This window comes from Sorex fumeus, unplaced genomic scaffold (genome assembly GCF_029834395.1).
Source record: "Sorex fumeus unplaced genomic scaffold, SorFum_2.1 ptg000091l, whole genome shotgun sequence".
NCBI classification, from domain to species: Eukaryota; Metazoa; Chordata; class Mammalia; order Eulipotyphla; family Soricidae; genus Sorex; species Sorex fumeus.
Genome location: NW_026606148.1, coordinates 3,582,397 through 3,603,829, shown reverse-complemented (window position 1 = coordinate 3,603,829; position 21,433 = coordinate 3,582,397). Strand labels below are relative to the sequence as shown.

The 21,433-nt window shown below is 56.8% G+C and overlaps 1 protein-coding gene across 1 annotated transcript in view; it reads right to left on the bottom strand.

The window, feature by feature from the left end:
- Positions 1-5,314: 5,314 nt before the first annotated feature.
- Positions 5,315-21,433, bottom strand: part of SNX19 (sorting nexin 19) — a 28,439-nt gene continuing 12,320 nt past the window's right edge. The window contains exons 9-11 of the mRNA XM_056131471.1: positions 7,271-7,455; positions 6,677-6,764; positions 5,315-6,097 (exon numbers count right to left, since the gene is read on the bottom strand). Of these exons, the coding sequence (XP_055987446.1) occupies positions 5,980-6,097; positions 6,677-6,764; positions 7,271-7,455 (391 nt within the window). The 3' untranslated portion in view covers positions 5,315-5,979. The remainder of the gene's footprint in view (positions 6,098-6,676; positions 6,765-7,270; positions 7,456-21,433) is intronic.

Here is a 21,433-nt window from a genome sequence, read left to right as displayed (position 1 = left end):
AGGAGCTGCTTACATCTGGTTGGCTAGAATCACTGCCACAAACGAACTGTGTGTCCAGCATGTGATGAATGTTAAATTTTTATGATAGATTTGTCTATTATTGGGTAATAAATGGTAAAAAAGACTATTATCCATATAGAATTTAAATGTTCATAATATGCCAATTTTTTTTTTGCTTGCTTTTGGGTCACACGCAACTGTGCTCAGGGCTCACTCCTGGCTCTGTGATTAGGGATTACTCTTATCAGGGCTCAAGGGACTATATGGGGTGCCAGGGATTAAACTGGGGTTAGCCATGTCAAGGCAAGCTCCCTGCCTGTCTGATCTCTCCGGCCCTGGATGTGGCTTCTTCACAGTCAGGTTGCAGGGCCAGATGCCCCGTTGGGTCTTTGCTGGTCTCCCATCCCCCAGGGGTGCCTGACTCCTGGAAATATTCTTGTGCACTACAGGAGTTGATTAAAAACATTCATTCTCTGCAGAAGTGTCTCTGTTGCAGCCACTTGAAAGAGAAAGAAAGAAAAGGAAGGAAGGGAGGGAGGGAGGGAGGGAGGGAGGGAGGGAGGAAGGAAGGAAGGAAGGATGGAAGGAAGAGGGGAAAGACAGGAGAGAGAGAAAGAGCAAGAAAGAGAGGGAGAGGGGAGAGAGAGAGAGAGAGAGAGAGGGGTCCATCCTTGAGGCTGTTTTCTGTTTGGAGGCCAGCATCTGGGGGCACGGGCCAGTTTAACTTGGACATCAGTCACAGGCCTGTACATTGGCCCTCCTACCACCTTCTGTCCCCTGTCCTGCAGGGTAGCATCCTCTGCCCTTTTCCCAGTGCCCCTCCATAGCACCTCCCAAGAGCATGGGGTCCCTGCAGACTCCCTGTGCACGATGAGCAGTGGGTACTTCCTGGGAGGGTACAATGCCAGAGGCAGGGGCGCTAACAGTGGACAGGGAGAACATCAGAGCGGGGAATTGGGGTCCAAGAGCCTGTGCTTTGATGCAGAAGCCCCAGGCCCCATCCCTGCCACCCCTGGCTATGGCCTTTCCCCCACCGAAAAAAAGAGAAAATTAAAACCAGCAAACAATCTCCCTCTGTGAAGGTGTGTGACGCCCTCCACAGACTCCCCATGTGTCGGCTCTCCTGGCTGCCAGGCTAGACTGTCCCTGCTGGTCAACCTCATGCTCCCCCCCCCCCCCGTGCCCTGCAGGTGGCAGAGCAGCGGTGGGGTGAGAAAGCTGAGCCTCAATCTCATCCATTGTGGGCTTGCACCTCTGTGTGGACCAAGCGACGCTTGGCTGGCAATGACCCTTGTCTAGCACATTGGAGCTCGTGAAATAAGGGTTGCTCCTTCCCCTTTCCATTCGACATGCTGCGTCCTAAAGGAATCCTTTGGGTTTCTAGGTCAGGGAAGACAGAACCCGGCAGAGTGATGTCCTCTGGGTCAAGGCTGAATCCAGCCCAGGGAGTAGGTGACCACTGTTTGGCGCTCCCTGTAGAGCCCCTCTTGGCTGGAGTGATAGCACAGCGGTAGGGCGTTCGCCTTACAAGCGGCCAACATGGCCGACACGAGTTCGATTCCTCCGCCCCTCTTGGAGAGCCCGGCAAGCTACCGAGAGTATTCGATATGCCAGACACAGTAACAACAAAGTCTCCAATGGAGACGTTACTGGGCCCGCTCGAGCAAATCGACGAACAACGGGAGGGCCTTTATCTTTATCTTCCAGTCTAAAGCCATGGGGGGCCCCTAAAATGCTCCGTGAGTAATGCCAGGGCCTGTAGCAATGCCCTCTGTGTTGGGCTCTTTGGCCCCAAAGCGTGAAGAGAGGCATGTGAACATGATCTGCAGCGCCTTCCTGGGTCTGGTCTCCACTGGTCTCCTCACTGCCCAGGCCCAGGTGTTCAGGTCCACCCTGGGGAGCCCCTTCGCCGCCAATCTGCCCACATCCACCTGGCAGTCTGGAATCACTGGGCAGCCTCAAAATGCCTGCCAGGCAAGGTGACATCGGCAGCCCCTTCTCACACTGTGCCCGTCTGATTCTGGGTGACCCCCAGAATTGGGGTCCGCGTGTTTGGGGTCAGTGTATTTGGGGGTCCACGTGTTTGGGGTCAGGCCAAGGCTTTCTGCCTTTGCCCATCCCTGAATCCTGAACCCGCGGGGAACTTCAGGGTCTGATCTGGATCAATATCGGCCGCACGGCGGAAGGCCGCGGGGGGCGGAGGAAGTCAGGGCCCCCTCCCAGGTACCCCAGCCAGGGCTGGGGCTGCAGCTAGAAACCAGGAGCACCGTGTCCTCGCCTCGGGCTTTCCCATGCGCTGGCTGGGGCGCGGTTTGGCGTCTCGGGCGGGGCATCCCGAGTGGTCGCGACCGTGCAGCTGCTCGTCCGGGATCACCCTCCGGTGCCCTGCAGGTTTCACCTGTGCCCCAGCCGGGCGGTCAGAGCCAGGGGCACGCGGGACGCCGAGGCCCGGTGATGGTTAAGGTCATCGCGCCACCTGCTGGCCTTCGTGCCGCGAACGGGGGCCTGGACCGAAAGGCCTCGGGCGCCCTGCTGTGGCCTTTTGGAGACGCAGCACGAAAGTGACAGCCGACGTGGATGCACCTGGGGAGCTTTTCCTCCTCCGAGCACTTTCGACCGAGTCTAGACCAAGGTTTGCAAGAACCTCGGGCGCAGGGGACCAGGGCCGAAAGCCTTGTGCGTCACAACGGGGGGCGGCCTGGTAGCGAGGGGGGACAGGACGGGCGGGGCCCGAGCAGGCCCAGGAGGTGTGGGCTGAAGTTTGGGTGCTGGGCGCCCCGGAGCCTGCGAGCCAAGGGGTGGCCCTTGCAGGTAGGACGCGTCCGGCCGGGGGGCACTGGGAGGGCCCGGAGGCCGCGAGCGGGGGTGGGGGGCAGCCTGGGTCCCCAGGGCGCCCAGATGCCACCCACGCAGGCACTGAACCCCGAAACCAGACCAGCGGAGTCGACACGGAGGAAGGCGGCCGGCAGCAGGGGACGCCCCTCGGGACATGGGCAGGGGGTGGACTCGGTCCGAGCCAAACCCAGCGTGCGGCCACTGTACGGTCCACCGAGGCTCAGCTGCGTCCCAGATCCTTCTGGTCCCCCAGCACTAAGGATTCAGGGGACACAGGGCACTGAGGACACAGGGCAGCCGACCCCCCCTGCCATGGGTCTACGAGGGGATCCCCACACTCCTGGGGGGGCCCTAGAGGAACATGTCCCCGTGGTCCAGTAGTGGGAGGAGCCTCGAGCACATGCCCAGTCACGTGGGCAGACCTCCACTGACCACGCGCCCAGCAGTCAGGCCTCTGCCCAGGATCGTTCTTAGCCCTCCCCAGGGTGACTTGGCCCATAGCCTGCGCCTGTCCGGGGGTGCCCCGGGTTCCCAGATTCCCGTCTCGGAGGCCCCACGGGCGGGAGTCAGGGCCAGGCCATCTGTCCGTCCTCCTGTCCAGTGCTGTGGGGACCTGCGCCGGGCCGAGCTCCCACCCGCTGCCACCTCCGTGAGATCATGTCTCGGGCTGGGGCAGGTGACATCAGACCCCACAGCCGGCACTCGCATTCCAGGCCCCGGAGAGCCGCGCCTGGTCTGCGCAATCTGAGCCCAGGGACATTCTCGACCCAAAATCACCAACCCCAGGGGAGCTGGCGAGCGCACAGGGCCGGAAATGCCATCAGGGCATTCCTGCAGGTCACTGTAAGGCCGGATATGAGCTGCCAGGAGCCTCTTGCAGGCGGCTTTCTGGTGTGTGTGTGTGGTGGTGGTGGTGGTGGGTGGGTACCCAAGGGACATACATGGCCGGCCGAGAGCGGCCCTGTCCTCTCCCTGGTGACGAGCGCTGAAGCCTCATATTCTCTAGAACCGTGGGCTCACAGTAAAGAGGTAGGGACAGTGGTCAGTCAGCCCCATGGACAGGCCACAGAGGGGTGGACTGTCTGATCCCTCTGCACCTGCCGGTGGCCCTGCCCCGGATCTGTCTGCATTCCCTGCGGCAGGCTGCACCCGCTCTGCAAACATGGTGCAAGGCACTGATGGGGGCCACGTGCCACTCACACCCCATCTTCCCCTGCCAGGGACGCGCCTCGGGAGCTGGTGCTCATCACCCAGGGCTCTCGCGGGAATCAGCCTGGCCTTCCCACCACCTGTCCCTCCGTGGACCCTGCTCTTCCTCCCCCGGGGCCCGTGTCCCTCCCTCCCCCGTCCAGCGCGGGATTTGCTTCTCAGGGTCTGCTCGGCGGGTCCCGTCTTTGGCGAGTCTCTGCGGCAATTCTTAGGGAGCGGCAAGGGTCGGCTGCCCGGCCTTCAAGTTTACGACTTGTCTTTGAAGACTGCCCTGGCCAGTGTCAGGGACAGGGCCAGCCCCGGGAGGCGGCATCTTTATGGGCCCCCAAGGCTTTCTGAACCGGGCAAGTGACAGCGCCAGGCGCCTTCCCACAGCCATTTCCTTTCCTCGTCTTAGAGCGCCTGGAAGAGTGATGGGGGGCCGGTGAGGAGTAGCGGGAGATTCTGAGAACCGTCTCCAGATCAGGGCTGGGAGCTAGCTCAGAGGGGGGGTTGCTGCCTCACACACGAGGCCACGTTTGAGCCTGGGCACCACGTCCCGACACCCCCAAACCCACAACCAGGAGCCTCTGTCCAGGGAGATCTGAGCAGCACCCCACACAGGCACACTGGACCACACTGCCAGGGAACCCAGAACCTTCCACCCACCTGGGGGTACTCCTGGGAGTGGCCCTAGGCTCCCTGGGCACTGCTTGGGGCCTTCCCTACCCCCACCACACCTGCACAAAGACACTCACTGTTCGCATTCCTACAGCCCACACGCACTAAAGCCGGCTCTGCTCTGACACGGGGGTTGGGTTGGACTCGGAGATATAAAACTTTCTGCCAGGGGCCGGCTTTGGGTTTCCTCTTGTCCCTGAGTCTAGCACACTTCCCTTGCATTCGATCCATGTTTGTACCTCCTAAGTGCTCCAACACAACTGCTCATTAAACAGGTTTCAGGCAGGCCCAGTGCAGCCGGACGGGGACCCTCCCACCTACCGCCTCTGAAGTGGAGGGGGAGGAGGGCAGGGTGCACACCACATTTTAGGGTACTTGGGGGTCAGTGCGCCAGGGTCCAGGCCCCCCACGTGATGAGGAAGCAGCAGGATTTCCACCAAGGTTTCGTCACTTGTGGTCCTGGTCAGCCTGTACCTTCCCAGAGAGGGTTCTAGAAAGCTTGAGACTTCACTGCGGTGGGATGGCCAAGACAGGAGTCGGGGAGAGACAGGGCTTAGGGTGAGGGAGCAGGAGGGGACAGAAGTCAGATACCCCCAAGTTCTGCATCTTGCCAACCACTTTAATGTGTGCCCAGGCACTCCAGGGTGAGCCCTGATGTCTGTGTCCACCCTGTCCCGGGCCGTGTCCCTGTCACGACAGGGGCCCCGCCTCTCCTCCGGGTCCATGAGCCCGCAGCGCCGCCCCATCGGCCCTCCAGCGACAGGCAGGTCTGCTGGGTTCTGAGTCTGCGGGTGCCTGGGGAGCCCCTCTGCTCCCCCTGTCCTCTGAGTGGGGAGCAGTGCTCCGACCCCTGCCTGCCTGCAGCTCCATGGAGAGAAAGTCTCAGGGGCAGGAGGAGTGTCAGTGAAGTCTGGGGGGCACAGAGGATGGGGAGAAGCTGGCAGAGCACCTCCGTGTGCGGGGCCTTCGCCACGGGTGTGGGGTGGTCAGAGGGACTGAGAGGTGTCCCCCTTGGGGTGGGAGGGGCGCCCACAAATTGTCTCCTGCTCCCCAAAACCAGCTCAGGACTGGGGGCAGGGCGAGGCTGGAGGGGCTCATTCCTCCACCCCGCAGCTTCCTCCTCTCCCCACCTATGGCAGTCCCAACCTAAGAATGTTCTGGAAACCGAGGTGCACACGAGGACGGCAGGTGGCTCCAGGTGGACGCACAGGAGGAGTTGTGCCCCGAGACCCCGGGGCTCTCAGGCTTCGGCTCGGCGCTGAGACCAGGCGGGGGCTACAGGGCGACGCCCGTCTTCTTGGGGTTGCCTGAGGAGTGGGTGGCAGCAGAGTCCTCAGCAGCCGGGAGACCCAGAATCTCCAGGATGATGTCCCAGAGGCAGAAGACCAAATGCCTGCAACACATGGCCAGTGAGGGGCGCGGAGGTCTGGGCCTGCCTGTGACCGTCATGCCCTTCCCCCCCCCCCATCACTGGCCCCAAACCCCAGCGGCTTGATGGGGCTGCTGCCCTGTGATACAAGGGTCTGGGGGTCACAAGGATGCTGGCCCCAGAGGCAAGAGAGTGAGCCCGAGCGCTGAGAGCAGCGGCACCGCCCCAGAACTACTGGGGGCCGTGTGGATGGGCAGACCCTCCGTCCCTGTGTGTGTCTTGAAGGTTCCAAGAGGCAGCCTGGGGGCAGTAGGGGATCTGCTGTGGGGGGGTACAAGACGGGCAGCCCTAGGATGGGAGCCAGGAGCTGCTCCCCGGGACAGGCTCTCTGAGGGGCCACTGGGGACAGGGAAACCCCTTCTTCCTCCTCCTCAGCACGAGGGCAGCAGGGTCCAGCCAGCCCACGTCCGCCTCAGCGTCTGTGTACCCCAGAGCCAAGCCAGCACCTCTTGACACGGCCCTGGTCCCCAGGAGGCCCACCCTGGGTGGAGCCTGTCCGATTTGGAGGGGAGAGCGGGGGCTCCCCGGGGCGCCCTCGCCTACCTGTTGATCAGGGGCTGCTGCAGCGAGTTCAGCACGAGGCTCCAGCTCAGCTCCCACTTTTCTCTCCCGAGGAGCCGGACCACGAGGTCTGAGGAGAAACAGGCGCCGTGGACGCTGGGACCAGCCTGGGCTTTCTGGCACTGCCCGGCCACGCGTGAGTCCAGAGTCGCACGAAGAAAAGTACAGCCAGCCACTGGGGTGGACACTCTTGCCGGGCAGGCCGGACTAAACAGAGCCCGGGAGCCTCTAGCCCACGCGAGGTCACTGCTGTCCTGTCCTCCCCCAGGGCCTAGCAGGCGGCCTCCAGCCTCTCACACACTGAGGGAAGGCAGAGTCTGTTCCTGCCCGCGTGGGACCACGGCTGGCGGCCGAGCATCTGCAGGAGGGATGTGGGTCCGACCCAGGACAAGGCTGAAGCTGGGGTGGCGAAGGCCAGCCCAGTGCCACTAAGCTTCCTGGGCCTGCTCTGGGCTGGCACGGCGGCCCTCGGTATAGCTGTGTGGGCCTCTCCCCGGCACCACTCGCTGGGCAAACCCCCCACCCGTCGTGACCTCCAGACTAGCCGGGCCCTCAGGGGCTGGGCACGGCACGTACCTGGCACGAGCCCCATGAAGTCCTGCAGCACCTGCTTCTCTGTGGCCTGCTTCTGCGCCGGGGTCCTCGCAGGGCGCGGGCTCTTGGGTAAAGCCCCGCCAGGCCAGATGGACTCGCGGATGAGCCGGAGGTACTGCAGCCAGTGCTGGGGACACGTGAGGTTGGCGACCTGCACCTCGAGCCACCTGCGGGGCAGGAGGTGGTGTGAGCCCCGGAGCCATCGGCTGCCCCTTGGACACACGGCAGCCCGTCCGGCTGGAGGTCGAAGGTGACCACACAACCACACACATGCACGCAAAAGGCTGTGGCTCCCCCAGCGCCTGGGGGCCACACGCAGAGCAGGAAAGGGGCATCTGTCAGCGTCGCACGTGGACGCCGTCTCTCCAACAAGGGTTCGATGGCCCAGCACGCGCCCCCCTCCTGGGTCATCCTGTCCCAGCACGGGGCCCTGCGCACCCCAGTCCATCCACCGAGCTGGTCAGTCTGGCAGCACCCCAAGTGGCCCCCCGCTCCTCCTCTGCCACCTGGCTTCACAGCACAGGCTTGGGACAGGCTCCTACTTCGGAATTGGAATTGTTTTAAGTTCACATCGTTCCTTTCCCAAGGAAATCACAGAAATACCAGTTTGGTGTCCTTTGACTTTTAAATACAAGTTTCCGGCAGTCAGTTGGGTCCTGGGATACGGCTGCCCAGTGTGCTGCCCCCTGCTCTGCCGTCGGGCATCCCAGCTGTGGTGACCATGTGTGTGACCTCTGGCTGTGGCAGCCACGCATGCGTGAGCCCCGAGCACTGCCACAAGAATCTGGGTGCACTGTCCCCTGCATATGCCGCCCTGGGCCTCTCGGCAGCAAACACAGGGAAGGAACAGTGTCGGCAGGAGCTGGGGGAGCCGGGCAGAGTGGCAGCCAGTGTGGGGGGGCTCACCGTATTCTCAGCTAAGTACGGGACGAGCAGCCCTGATGGCCGAGGGTAGGCCACTGGCCGCTGATGACTGTCCCTCCCACAGTCCCTCGCCACCTCAGCTCCCTCAGCTCCCTGCTGCCCAGTGGAGGGATGCTGGGGGAAGGGGTGGCCAAGACAAAGTTTATTTAACCTCGGCTCTGCCCAGACAGTCTGCATTCCACTCTCGCTGGGCTCCCCGCCTCAGGGGTGGCAATCCCGCGGGTCCAGGGCTCACAGGGGACGCTCGGAATAGGACACAGGAGAGGCAATGCCAGGACAGGCCTGGCAGATGCAGGTGGGGTATGAGTGGCCCCCGCAGTGCTGCCCCCATAGTTCAGGTAGGTCTGCGCCCCCTTTTATAGGTCTCTTCTTTTATGGAGCCCCAGACACTGGCGGGAAAGTCCTGGGAGCAGAATCCAGTGGTCACCATTAGAGGAGGTGGCAGCCCAGCCCGCAGGGAATCAAGTGACCCCGTTGGCCCAGCCTAGTCCCCCTCCCTTTTGGCTGTTGGCTAAGTGAGAGAGTGGGAGGGGTCAAGGACTCGGAAAGCCAAACCCTTAAGTCCTCCCCACGGTGGAGACCCCCCAGGGCTAACTCACGAGCACAGAGTCCATGAGCCCCCCGACACCCACACACAACAGCTGTGACCACCAGGTATCTCCAGACACCGCGTGTACCATGTGAGCAGCCGGGAGCCACGAGGTGGAATGTCACCAACGGGACCGCAGCACAAGAGCGGGGCCGCAAGCGATGTGAGGAGTGAAGAGGCAGAGAAGGGACGGGAAGAGGAGGTGGGGGGGAGGGGCTGAGACACCCTGTCGCCTCAGCCACTGTCGGGGTCTCTGTGAGCCAGGGCTCAGCACAGTACCCCCCAGCTGTGGGCCAAGGCGGCAGCTTTGTGGTTTGTGACATTTCAAATCATTAAAACAGGTTAGACAGAAGATGCAAATGTGTTTTGGGGCACTTGGTTCCTAGAGGGTTGTTTCTGTGGATCTAGCAGGGGTGGGTGTATGTGTGTGTGTGTGTGCATTTGTTTGCATAGGAGTGTGTGTGTGTGTGTGTGCACATGTGCTCTCTATTGGTCATGATGTGAAATGTATTTCTAACAATGAGCTGAAGTTCTGTGAAGCTGGAAAAATCCTGACGTAGCATGGGAGGAATCAGAACTTCTAAGCATAGGGGTACAGCCTGTTGGACCTGCTGGCATCACTCCCCACTTCCGCCTGCCCTCCACAAACCTGGAAAGTGTCAACAATGGCCTAAACCTCACACTCTGCACTCTGCTGCCCAATACCTGAGCCGAGTGAGTAGCTGGGCCCACAGTGTGTAGAGCAAGGAGACCTCAGGTGTGGTGACGGGAACCTGGGCACTTCCCGCTGGACAGGCTCACAGGTGACTGAGTCCCAGTTCCCTTCCTGGCCCCCTTCCTCCCTCAGGGCCCCTCTTGGCTCTCAGCTTCTCCGTCTGTAGCAAGTCTGGGTGGATCGGTGCAGGGTCATCAGCCGGGCAGAGAGAGTGCAGCAGCCTCAGCCTTGGGCCTCGGAAATGCACTTCCAGGGCAAGAGACTCTTGCTTCTCTCTCCCAGTGACTATCCGGAAGCCTCAAGTGGCTCACAGATGCTCCCCCCATCTCATCTAGGATGTCTGCATTCACATTTTTCACCGTGATACTCCTCTCTAAAACGTGCTTCGTGCAAGAGAAAACTAAACACCGCTGGAGAGACAGCCCAACGGGCTAAGCACATGCTTTGCATGCCAAACCCCAGTACAATCCACATAGTCCCCCGAGCACTTCCTGGAGCAATTTCAGAGCACAAAGCTTGGGAATAGCCTGAGCATTGCCTGATATACCCCAAACGCCAAGCCCCAAGGCCCATACTTTTACGTATGTCCCAGTTTTGGGTTTTAATCACTAACATAGAAGTTAGATGCAAAATAAGATGTTAATTCTATCTTACGTTGTCTGCGAAGAGAGAGCACGGCAGTAAAGGCACTTGCATGGCACGAAGCCATCCCTGGTGCAACCCTGGCATGGAGCCAGTCAGGAATAAGACCTGAGCACAGCTGGCTGTGGCCCAAAACATGAAACAATAACATAATATGCATGGAGAAAGAAACCATTCCTTTTTGTTTCTGTTCTGGCCTATCCGTCACAGTATCTCTCCAACCCAACTCCCAAGATCAGAACCACTTCTTAATCAAGGAAGGAATTAAAGTCTCTGCTGAACCTTGGACGTTTTCTTTACTATCACCAAGTTACAAACCAGCCCCAAGAACAAGGTTCCTCCTTCTGTACCCAGCAGCAAAAGGCAGACAAGAACCTGGGGCTTTGCAGAGCTGAAGGGACACTTCACAGCTGGTCCCCAACCACCCCCAAAGCCACAATCCCCTGGGTGCTGCTATTCCTGGAATCACTATGGATTCTGGCCCATGAATCCACAAAGTGGGATTTTTAGCCTAACTTTGCCATCAATTAGGGACGTGAGCGTGAGGTGGCAGCTTGCTTCCTGAAGAGGGCACTTTCATCTAGGAAGGCTTCTCAAATGCCAAATCCCAAGGCTGCAGCTTGTGAAGTTCAGTCACCGGCTCACCTCAACCCTCTGGAGCTGGCGGGAGGCAGTGAAGTTAGAATGCAGATCTCTCTCTCTCTCTCCCAAAGCAGAGCCCGGCAGCGCTGAACATACTCGATTCAGCCAACCGCAGAGGACGGTACACAAAATGCAGTCAGCGGACACAGGGAGTGATGGAGGGAGAACTGTGCCCGGCCCTGCTCCTTCCTCTCCTCTACGTGTGGCCTTCTGGGTCAATCTCTCTTGCGAAGGAGCTGAGCCGGCCACGACGCAGACATGGTGCCTCCTTCACCCACACACTCTTCCTTCTAACACAGCTGAAGACATTTGGTTTTGGAGGGCACATACATCAAAGCACTGAATCGTACCGAAGGTGCGGTCCACTAGAACCCCGAGTCCACATATGTCCATTTACAAACCATCACATGTCCCTTCATTAAGCTTGGTCTTGCCCTTAGGTACTTGTACAATACTTTTTAAAAATCTGATTTATGACATTTGTTTCTACGATTCCCAAAGTTATCTCTATTAGTTCCAAAGTTAGCCAGTCTAACTTTTCGGGCCTTGATTCTTCTCTCTTAATCCACTGCATTTCTTACACCTCTAAGAGTCAGAGTTTTTATGTACCATTTTACAGATGAAGAACTGAAGAGGGCCAGAGAGTACAACAGGCAGTGCATTTGCTTTCCTTGTGGCTGACCTGGGTTCAGTCCCTGGCACTACATTGGGTCCCCCAAGTGCTGCCACCCTCACCCCCCAAAAAAGAAAGAAAAAATAAAGAGTTGGATAAGAGCGATGTTATCAGCAATTTCCTCAAAGTTGACAACAGTTTTTAAATACTCAGGCAAAAAGTCTCTCAAACTAGGTCCGAGTTTCAGTTGAAAATGCTGAGTTTGGGGCCAGAGCAATAGTACAGTGGGTAGGGCATTTGCCTTGCATGTGGCTGACCTGGATTAGAACCCTGGCCCCACATATGCTCCCTTCACTCCCCCCAAGCCCACCAGATGTAATTCCTGAGTGCAGATAGGAGTAAGCCCTGAGCACAGTTGGGAGTGGCCCAAAACCATAAAAAAAAATAAATGGACATAATTCTTGCATCTACTTTGTCTACATGGGTATTAAAGAAATACGACAAGAGCTTGTCGAAATCCACAGGACACTGCAGCCCTACTGCACTCCTGTCACCAACCGGCCTCACAGGCTGGGAAGAAAGGAGGAACCCGGCTCTCACACAGGACAGTCCACTGAACACAGGTCCTCTTCCAGTGCTCACTGCTGCAATAGCTGGCGCTCACCAAACATCACCGCATCATCTCAGAATTTTCCAGACATATGGCAGGGTCAACAGGACTGATACAGTTTACGAATGGCAAGAAAACCCGCCCATCTCCAACTCCCCTAGGCAACTCAGGTCTTCAGCGGTGAGAGCAGACTCTGTTCCATGGTCACAATCCACTGAGAAGTTGTTCTAGTCAACTCCGGTTGACTGATCCCAATCCCATCCATTCAGTTCTTCTCCTTAGATACTTTCTTTGATGGAAAAAGAGGTTAAAGAGCTGAGCAAGCAGCAGTGGGCAAATTCACTGTTCAATCTACAACTAAATGTTTTCTCAGTTGATACAAGAACATCTGTCCCAAACAATTCACTTATATTTTGTTCCTTTGAGGACGGTGTGGAACTAACTGTCTTCTGGAGCACCGGGAAATTCCCAGAAATATCAAGTCTGGCAGTGTGAGACTCAAGGCTCAGTGCTTGGCCACATGCTGCTGACCAGCCCAGAGGTGCTGGACGTGCTGGGGCCACAACAGAGTGCCTGGGTAACCCGGGAGTGCTGGGGATTGAACCCGGGGGCCTTCAATCACCAGGTATGTGATGTTTCCCGGGTGCATCCACAGCTTCCGCTCCTGTCTTAAAGCTTGTAGACGCCATTTGAGTCGGCATTACTCAGCATGCATTTGTATGACTCAGCACGTTCCCTCAGTATCTTTGATAGTAAAAAGTAAAGGCCCTCCCATTGATCATCGATTTGCTCGAGTGGGCCCAGCAACGTCTCCATTGGAGACTTTGTTGTTACTGTGTCTGGCATATCAAATACGTCACGGGGAGCTTGCCAGGCTCTGCCGTGCGGGCGAGATACTCTCGGTAGCTTGCCAGGCTCTCCGAGAGGGGCGGAGGAATCGAACTCGGGTCGGCCATGTTGGCTGCGTGCAAGGCAAACGCCCTACCGCTGTGCTATCGCTCCAGCCCATCTTTGATAGATAGATCTAAAATACAATTTCAGCTAATCCGGTTTCATTCAATTCTCTTCCAGAATGCTGGGTTGCTACATGATTTAATGCTGAGACAAAACACTGACTGGAAGCATGGTGCACAGCTCTAAATTCTATGGAAGGCCAATATGCCAATGTGTAAAACAGCAAAAGAATAGTGAGCTACTAAAGCCTAGTGCCTACCAAGAACACAAACAGGCTAAAAAAGTGGTGGACGAACCACACATACAAGTATTGGGAACTTTACGCATTATCTACAAAAACTTTTGTCAGATTTGCTTGTCCTAATAATCTTTTGTATAGGTTCAAAGTAAACATAGACTGGGGCCAGAGCAATAGTACAGGGGGTGGAACATTTGCCTTTCAAGCAGCCGACCGGGGTTAAATTCCTGAACCCAACAGGAGTGATCCCTGAGTGCAGGAGTAAACATCAACGGGTATGGCCCCAAAAGCAAACAAACAAAAACACAACAATAAAAAATAGTCACTGGGCTCCCCCCCACCCCAACCCCACAGCCGCCGTGATGATGCGTCACCCACGGGCCAGTCCTTAGATTCATGATCTTCAAAGAGATTCAAGCCAAGCAGCTGGGATTCCTGGGCACACTGGTCCCCCTGACTGAAAACGCTGGGATATCCTGGGGGGTCGGGGGGATTGAGTCCCTGCCCTGCTGAAGCCCCAGCAGTTGCACCCTCACCCCGCTGCAGCCAGTACGCCAAAGGCTTCACTAAGAATCTCTGCAGACTCACCCCGCCCCCCTCCAGTTCTGCAAGATCATGAAGATTCTGGGCCAAGCAACACTCTAGATGCCACAGTACTAAAATTCCAGGAGGGGAAACAGTAACAGAGGAGTAACAGAGTAACAGCAAAGAAGGTCACGCAGAAGGCTAGACTAGCAACCACCACACACTCCGTGGTGAGATACGATTTTCACAAATTTTCTTCTACTGAAGTCTTTTCCATCATTGCTTTTGTCATTTGGTTGTGGCAAGCAATACAAAACAAAGTGTGTATCTGTTAGGCAGGCTTAGGGAGTGGCTGGGAAAATGGGGACAATGTGGAGGGAAGGTCATTCAGGTGGAGGGACTGGAGTTGGAACAGCAAAAGCCCGTAAAAACTGAATTATGAACAACCTTGTGAACCATGGGGTGTGAATGCAATTTAAAAAAAAAGAAAAAGAGGGGCTGGAGCAATAGCACAGTGGGTAGGGCATTTGCCTTGCACGCGGCTGACCCGAATTCGATTCCCAGTATCCCATATGGTCCCCTGACCACTGCCAGGAATAATTCCTGAGTACAAAGCCAGGAGTAATCCCTGTGCATAGCCAGGTATGACCCAAAAAGCCAAAAAAAAAAAAAAAAGAAAGAAAGAAAATGGTGCACCAGCACACCAGCTCAGGTAAGATTGACCTACTTCACTGTGGATGGCCATAAAGTGGGCGCTTCCCACCAGGTGGCACTAAGGGAGGCAGATCCCCGTAGCCTCTGAAATCGTGAGCAAGGCAGTGGGGAGTTCTGAGGACTCTGGGCTCACCCATAGCCGGACCAGCAGCATCCTTTGGCAAGGGCTCCCGCTCAGCTGCTGCGCCACCTGGTGGCCAGAGGGAGAATTCCTGCCCGGCATCCCCCGAAGGGCAACAGGCTGGTGGGCTTTGCAAAAAGAGTTTGAAACCCAAACGGTCTTGTGTGTGCACACACACTCAAATAGTGGCTGCTGAAAACTGATCAGAATATGTCTAAGGATTCCTTTCTATGCAGGTCCTCACCTCCTTTAAAAGGTTCTCAGAGCTTACAATATCACTTAGCCTGAGCTAGTGGAAACGGTTCCCTTCGGACCAAGCCGAGCTTTCAACAATCTCTCCAGGAAGCTAGCTTACCATCCCCCCAGAATTCTTTCTTGTTTTCCCTGCATTCGTGGTCTGTCCACACCATGATCCCTGACCTCCCCCTGTGCAGTTTATAAGGGGCACACCTGGACCCAAGGAACCCCCAAGCAGAAAACCTGCCACACTCCATCTAAAGAGCCAGCACCCAAGGCAGCAAGGCCCTTGGACTTGGGAAGCAAATCCCTCACAGCCCTGGAGAGCAGACCCCACACTCACCCCCGGGGAGCAGACCCCACAGACACCACTTTGAAACATCATGTGTAAAGGGACTTGAGGGATAGGAGAGCAGGGAGGGCACCTGCCTTGCATGCAGCCAACCCAGGTCTAATCCTGGCACCCCATACAGTCTCCCAAGCCTGCCAGGAGTGATCCCTGAGCACAGAGCCAGGAGTCAGGCCCCATCATTAAGTGATGGTGGAATGTGTCAGTCAGGAGGGAGTGTAAAGAGAGAAAATGGTCAAGGCTGGGACCCTGATCTGAAGGGTGCAGAAAAGACCTCTAGAGGGACGCATTAGATCACAAAGCAAACATTCTAAAGGCCTCTTCCAAAGCACAGTAAAGGTAAGGAGATCCTCTGTGACCACGAAATAGGTGCGACTTTCCTGGCTAACAGGGTCTGCAAGGACTTGCATCAGGGAGCTTGGAACACTTCTCGCGAGCACTGGGCATGATGGGTCACAGGCATTCACTGACTCTCTCTGGACTGCCAACCAGCACTCACTGGAGAGGAGCTGAGGGAGGGGAAGGGGCGAGGGGCACACCACATGGTTGGGCTCAAAGCAGGATCTGAACTCGGGGGACACGGAGCCCAGCTCCTTCCTTCCCCTGTGAGGAAGGCCCAGCACAGCAGGAGCTCTCAGAGAGGACCAGCCACACAGAGTCCTGGGGACGACCGAGAGTCCTGCTGCGTGGGAGATGCCCAAAGCCCCTGCTGTGGTGTCTTGTGGCTCTCGAAAGGGGGGTTGCCTTGCATCAGAGAGCTGTGGGAAAGGGCATGGGGGAGAGCTGCTGGCTCCAGACTTGCCAGGGAGCCCTAAGACTCTCACTGGGACAGAGGAATGCTCCCTCCTCCATCTCACACACACACACACACACACACACACACACATATGCGCATGTGCAGAGGCAAAGACACACACACACACATACAAGCGCACGCACGCTTGACGCAAACACATGTGCACAGGCACAAACAGGCACACACACAAGCACAAGCATGCTCACGCACACACATGCACAGGTACACAAAGGTGCACACACACACAGAGAGGCACGTGTACACTCACACGTGCACATGCGCACAAGCACACACAGGCACACACACACACACACAAGCATGCACATGCACATACACACACAGGCACAAACAGGCAGGCACATGCACACCCGCGCACATACACACGGATACACACTATGCGTCCACGCAGAGCACCATATATTCTCTGGCGTCCGAAAGCAGAGCACGAGCCCAACCTGAGAATGGAAGCACTGGAGCTTCTGTCCACGGGGACACTGGGGCGAGAGACACTAATATTTGAACAGAGGGAGGACACAGAGTTGCAGAAGAGAGTGGAGACTTAGTCCAAGAGAACTTTGTATCTGCGGCTCTCTCAAGTTTGCATTTTCTTCTCACACAGGCTGTGGAACAGAAAGGGCCAGGGAGGAAGATCCTAGAAGCGAGTTGGGTTTCGGGAGAAGCAAGGGGGAAAGTGTGTTTTGCTTCCTGAGCCCGTGAAGCTCCTTTTCGACTGGAGAGGGCGTGCAGAGAAGGGAGCCGGGCCCCGACCCGGGTGTCCTGGAGGAGACACACAGAGACCAGCGTATCTCTGGACCCGGGAGCGGCTTGAGGCTGGACAGCTGGGACATCAGTGAGATCAACGTGACAGGGGCCTTGCAGCCCGGTCAGCTCTCCCGAGCACGTGCCGTCCCTGAGCCACGTTCCTATCCATCTTGCATGTCCCTGCTGCCCGGGCTCAGGGATATATTTGGGTCTGGACATTCTCAAAGATGCCGTGTCAGAGGCAGGACAGCGGGGGCCCCACGGCCGGGCTGACGTCACTGTGGACTCGCTGACAAGCCCTATCACCTCTGCTGGAGCCTCACAGCTGGGCTGACGTCAGTGCAGACTTGCTGACAAGCCCTATTGCGGTGGGAAGATCGCTCACTCTGCCAGTCACTGTCCTGGCTTGTAAACTGTGGAAAAGGATGCTTTTTCTCAGAGAAGTGCAGGGCCCTTTCGGCCAAAGAGCCTGTCCTTGCTCGCCTGGCGTGGTTAGCGTCGACCAAGCGTCAGCTCCTTTCTGGCTGAGACTGGCCATGCCCTGGCAGCAGGCCTGGAATGTCCCTCAAGCACCACCCTCCCCCCGCCACCCTCCCCCCACACTTCTTCCCGCCACAGGCACCCTTTAGACATCCGTCACCAGCACCCACTGTGAGTGCTGCTCAGGTCGGGGAGAAACAAAGGGGGTCACAGTCCACATCACAGCTAGCTGTCTGCAAGGAAGGTGATGGTGTCCACCAACCACAGAGCCTGTAACAAACCTCCTGGCTGTTCTTTCCCAAAGGTGGTCAGGACCCTCAACTTGAAGTTGCTGCTGCCATAACCGAGCTTAAGGCCCCAAGTTGTAGCACATTTTCACCTGGGGCCACCGCGTGCTGGACACCGACCTTCTTTCCCTCGATACCTTCCCTGACTTCACCTGCCTAGGTGTCCGCTGAGCACAGAACCTGGTTTTATTTACCTATTCTAGTACGCTCTCTCTATACACCAGACACACACGCACACACACGCATACATGCACACAAACACTAGCACACACGCGCGCATGCACACACACAAACACATACACACACACGTACATACACACACACACACGGAAGGACTGTGTCTACCCTTCTGACACCGAGAGTGAGGTCGTCTCTTGAGGCCACAGAGAGGCCAGAGCTACAGACATGGACTACATGTGCCCTGGCTCGTATTTAGATCATGGCAAACTCTGGGCATCCAGGCTGGAGAGTGAGGACACAAAGACATGGGGGGAGTGAGGGCAGGGGGCAGGGGAGAGTGAGGGCAGGGGACAAGGGAACATGCGGGTGCGAAGGCTTTCTCATCGGCTGAAGGGCCTGGCTGGCGTCGGAAGCATCTGCAGGGTCTTTGAAGGGATCAGGGAGTAAAGAGAGCTGGCGAGGGCAGGAGCTTATCTCCCAGATGACCCTGTTGGGGGCTGGTGGGGACACAGAGGGGAGAGCCACAGCTGACCCTAATAGCTGAAGGTCCGTTCCTCGTGCCATGGACAGGGGCTAGGAGAGAAGCGGTGGGAGCTGTGGGCCCCAGGGCCCTTGCAGGTGCAGGGCAGAACTGAGGGAAGGAGCCTATGCTCCGCAGGCAGCTCAGCTCAGGGACTGGGCATCAGAGCGAGGGCAAGAGCCTATCTGCTGGCAAGGGACAAGAAGCAGGGTGGGAGGAAGGTTCTGGAAGATGCCCACTCCAGCACAGGGGTTTCCCAAAGCCCATGAAGTGGGCAGCAACCCTGCGGGAGCCTCTTTCCAAACCCACGGAGGTTCTTGGGCTGGATGTGTGGAGGTTCTCCAGGCCGGACGTGGAGCATGGGGTCCAGAGCCCGACAGGCACCCCTGGGAACATGGACCGCTCTGAGCCAGAGGTAGCTGGGCTGGGTTTGAACCCCTCCAGACCCCAGGGAACAGTCTTGCAGGTCAGTGCGCCATCAGCCCTGAACCCAGCACGGGCCTGGGGTCCAGCTCCGTGTCCTCAACGAGATCACCGCCACTGTTTCTCAGTCCCAGTTTGCTCCTCCGTGAAACAGGGCCACGGGCCCCCTCACGGGGCTTTCAAGGGGATTCTGTTACCAAACGTGCTTCTAAGGCTCTGCCCCAAGATCTCAAAAAGAGCTGAAGCTGACGAGGGGACCCAGGTCCACACTTGACTCCTGGACCCAGTGCTCCCTCTTCTGTGTGCCCCGAACGTGGAGGGGGGCCGAGCCCCTTTCTCTAGATACCACGACTGCTCGACTCCCGTGTCGAGGAGCACTGAGAACTGAGCGGGCCTCTCATCTCTGGGGAAAGTGGCAATGGGGCTCAGAGAAAGCCAAGAAAAGCCTGGAGTGGGGAGACTCCCTCTTGTCCCCGACGGACTGTGTGTCCTCTGCAAGAGGGCTCGATGTGGGTGGGCGGCATCTGGGAGCGCCTGAGCCTCCTTCCCAGCTGTGGCACCAAAAATGTCTCCAGGTAACGCCAAAATCTCCGGGAAGGAAGTGGCCCCCTTCACCCTGCCCCAGCCGATACCAGTTTGGGAAACAGGACATTCGAGGTGCAACTTCTGCAATGTATCCAGCAGTCGGCCAGACAGAAGAAGAGGGAGGGGGGAAGAGAGGGCAGGAGAATGAGCAGGAGGACCACCGGGCAGAGGTGAGAGAATCGGGCCTGGTCCGAGACTCGGGGTGCTCAGAACAAGCCCCCAAGAGAGGAGCTGCATGTGAGGAGAGGAAAAGGCCCAGACTCAGCATTTCAGACGTGGGGTTTGCGCAGATACATACATCAGGGAGCAAGCGGAAGCTGCTCATGGCCGGCCTCAGGCCCGGCTGGGTCATGACCACCTAGCCTACGAGCTGAGTTTGCCACGCTCCATTTTCTTATTCTGCATTCCGGGGCTACCTGCCCCATTTGGTGGGAAGAAACTGCGAGCGGACAGAGGTGAGCCCACAGATACGTGACGAACATTCAGCAGGGACCAGCATGCACTCTCGACCTTGACTTGGTCTCTCAGCATGAAAGTTTTCAATGTCTCCGGACTCTATGGAGCTTTGGAGTGTGAGTGCATGCGTACGCGCGCACATGCGCGCGTGCGTTTGTGTGTGGGAGAGAAAGAGAGAGGGGGGCAGACTGACAAGTGAAGCACCTCATTTGGATGTGTCTAGAGTCTTGGAAGCCTGACTATCCTATGTTCTCCCACAAATGGATCTTGAGAGTGTGTTTGGAGGTTCTAACAGGGGAGCAGGGGAGCGGGAGCGTAGCTACTCGTATACCCTTGACTGAAGAATGGTCCGTCTCTATTCACGGAAGACCATCCTCTTTGACTGGCAAGCAGCTTTGGGAAGGATGTACATGGAGTGGTGAAGGACGAACGGAACACTCACCTAGCCAATCAGATCAGCTGAATCATCCCTGGCGATCAATGGGGTGACAGATGTTGCAGTCAGATCACCCTCATATCCATGAGTGTGAGTGTGTGTGTGTGTGTGTGTGTGTACAATTTAATTGCCTATTCTTAATGGATTTACTTCCTACAGAATAAAACACGATAGCATTGTAGCAGTGTTCTCCTGTTGTTCATCGATTTGCTCGAGCGGGCCCAGTAACATCTCCATTTTGAGACTTCTTGTTACTGTGTTTGGCATATTGAATACATCATGGGTAGCTTGCCAGGCTTTGCCATGCGGGCAAGATACTCCGGTAGATTGTCGGGTTCTCCAGGAGGGGCGGAGGAATCAAACCCGGCTTGGCCGGGCTAGCTGAGTGTAAGGCAAATGCTCTACCGCTGTGCTATTGCTCCAGCCCAAAGGATGAGTAGTTTTGGTTTTTGTTTGTTTGTTTTGGCTTTCTGGGTCACACCCAGTGATGCTCAGGGGTTACTCCTGGCTCTGCACTCAGGAATTACGCCTAGCGGTGCTCAGGGGACCATATGGGATCCTGGGAATTGAACCCGGGTCAGCTGTGTGCAAGGCAAATGCCCTACCCACTGTGCTATTGTTCCAGCCCCAGGATGAGTAGCTGATGGGATTTTTCAACCCAGAATGTGGGCACTCGACACGGCTTGCTACCCCGGCGGGGGTCCTGTCCTACTCTAGCTCTGCTCCATCTCCTGGAAGCATCTGTCCTAGAGAAAGACCTGTCACAGAGATGTTTGTCCAGGTCCACTGAGGTCCTTGGAAATGTAAGAGTCGAGCTCGGTTAGATTACGACAATGCAGCATCTGACCAAAGAGTGTTGCTCTTCTGCTTCCTGATTACTGGCTCTCAGCAATAAATAGATAAATAAAATAAACAAAACACGATACTAAGAAAAAAAATATTTTGGGAGTTACCTAGAAGCCAGATTCACAAGTTACTGAAAGAAGCAAGAATCTAATTACTTCTTACTCTGAAGTTTGCCAAGCTATCCCATAAGAGAGAAACGAAAAAGAGAACTAAGCTCAGGCACCGGCGTATCTATGGTTCAATGACAGTCCGACCTGCAGGAAAGATGAATCCGCATCCTCTTCATGATTACAAAATCAGCAGCTGAAAGCATCGCGCACAAATCTTTCAAGACCTCCATAAGCTTGAACTGTGATATCTAAGTTCTAAATCCAGTTATGGTGCAATTCAGTTCTGATACTCCTCGACACCCCCTTCGGAGAAAACAATCTGAGGACGCAGATGGCTGCGCTTTCTCTTCCCCCCTCACAGTTTCCCCTCACGGGACCTGCCGCTGTCAGA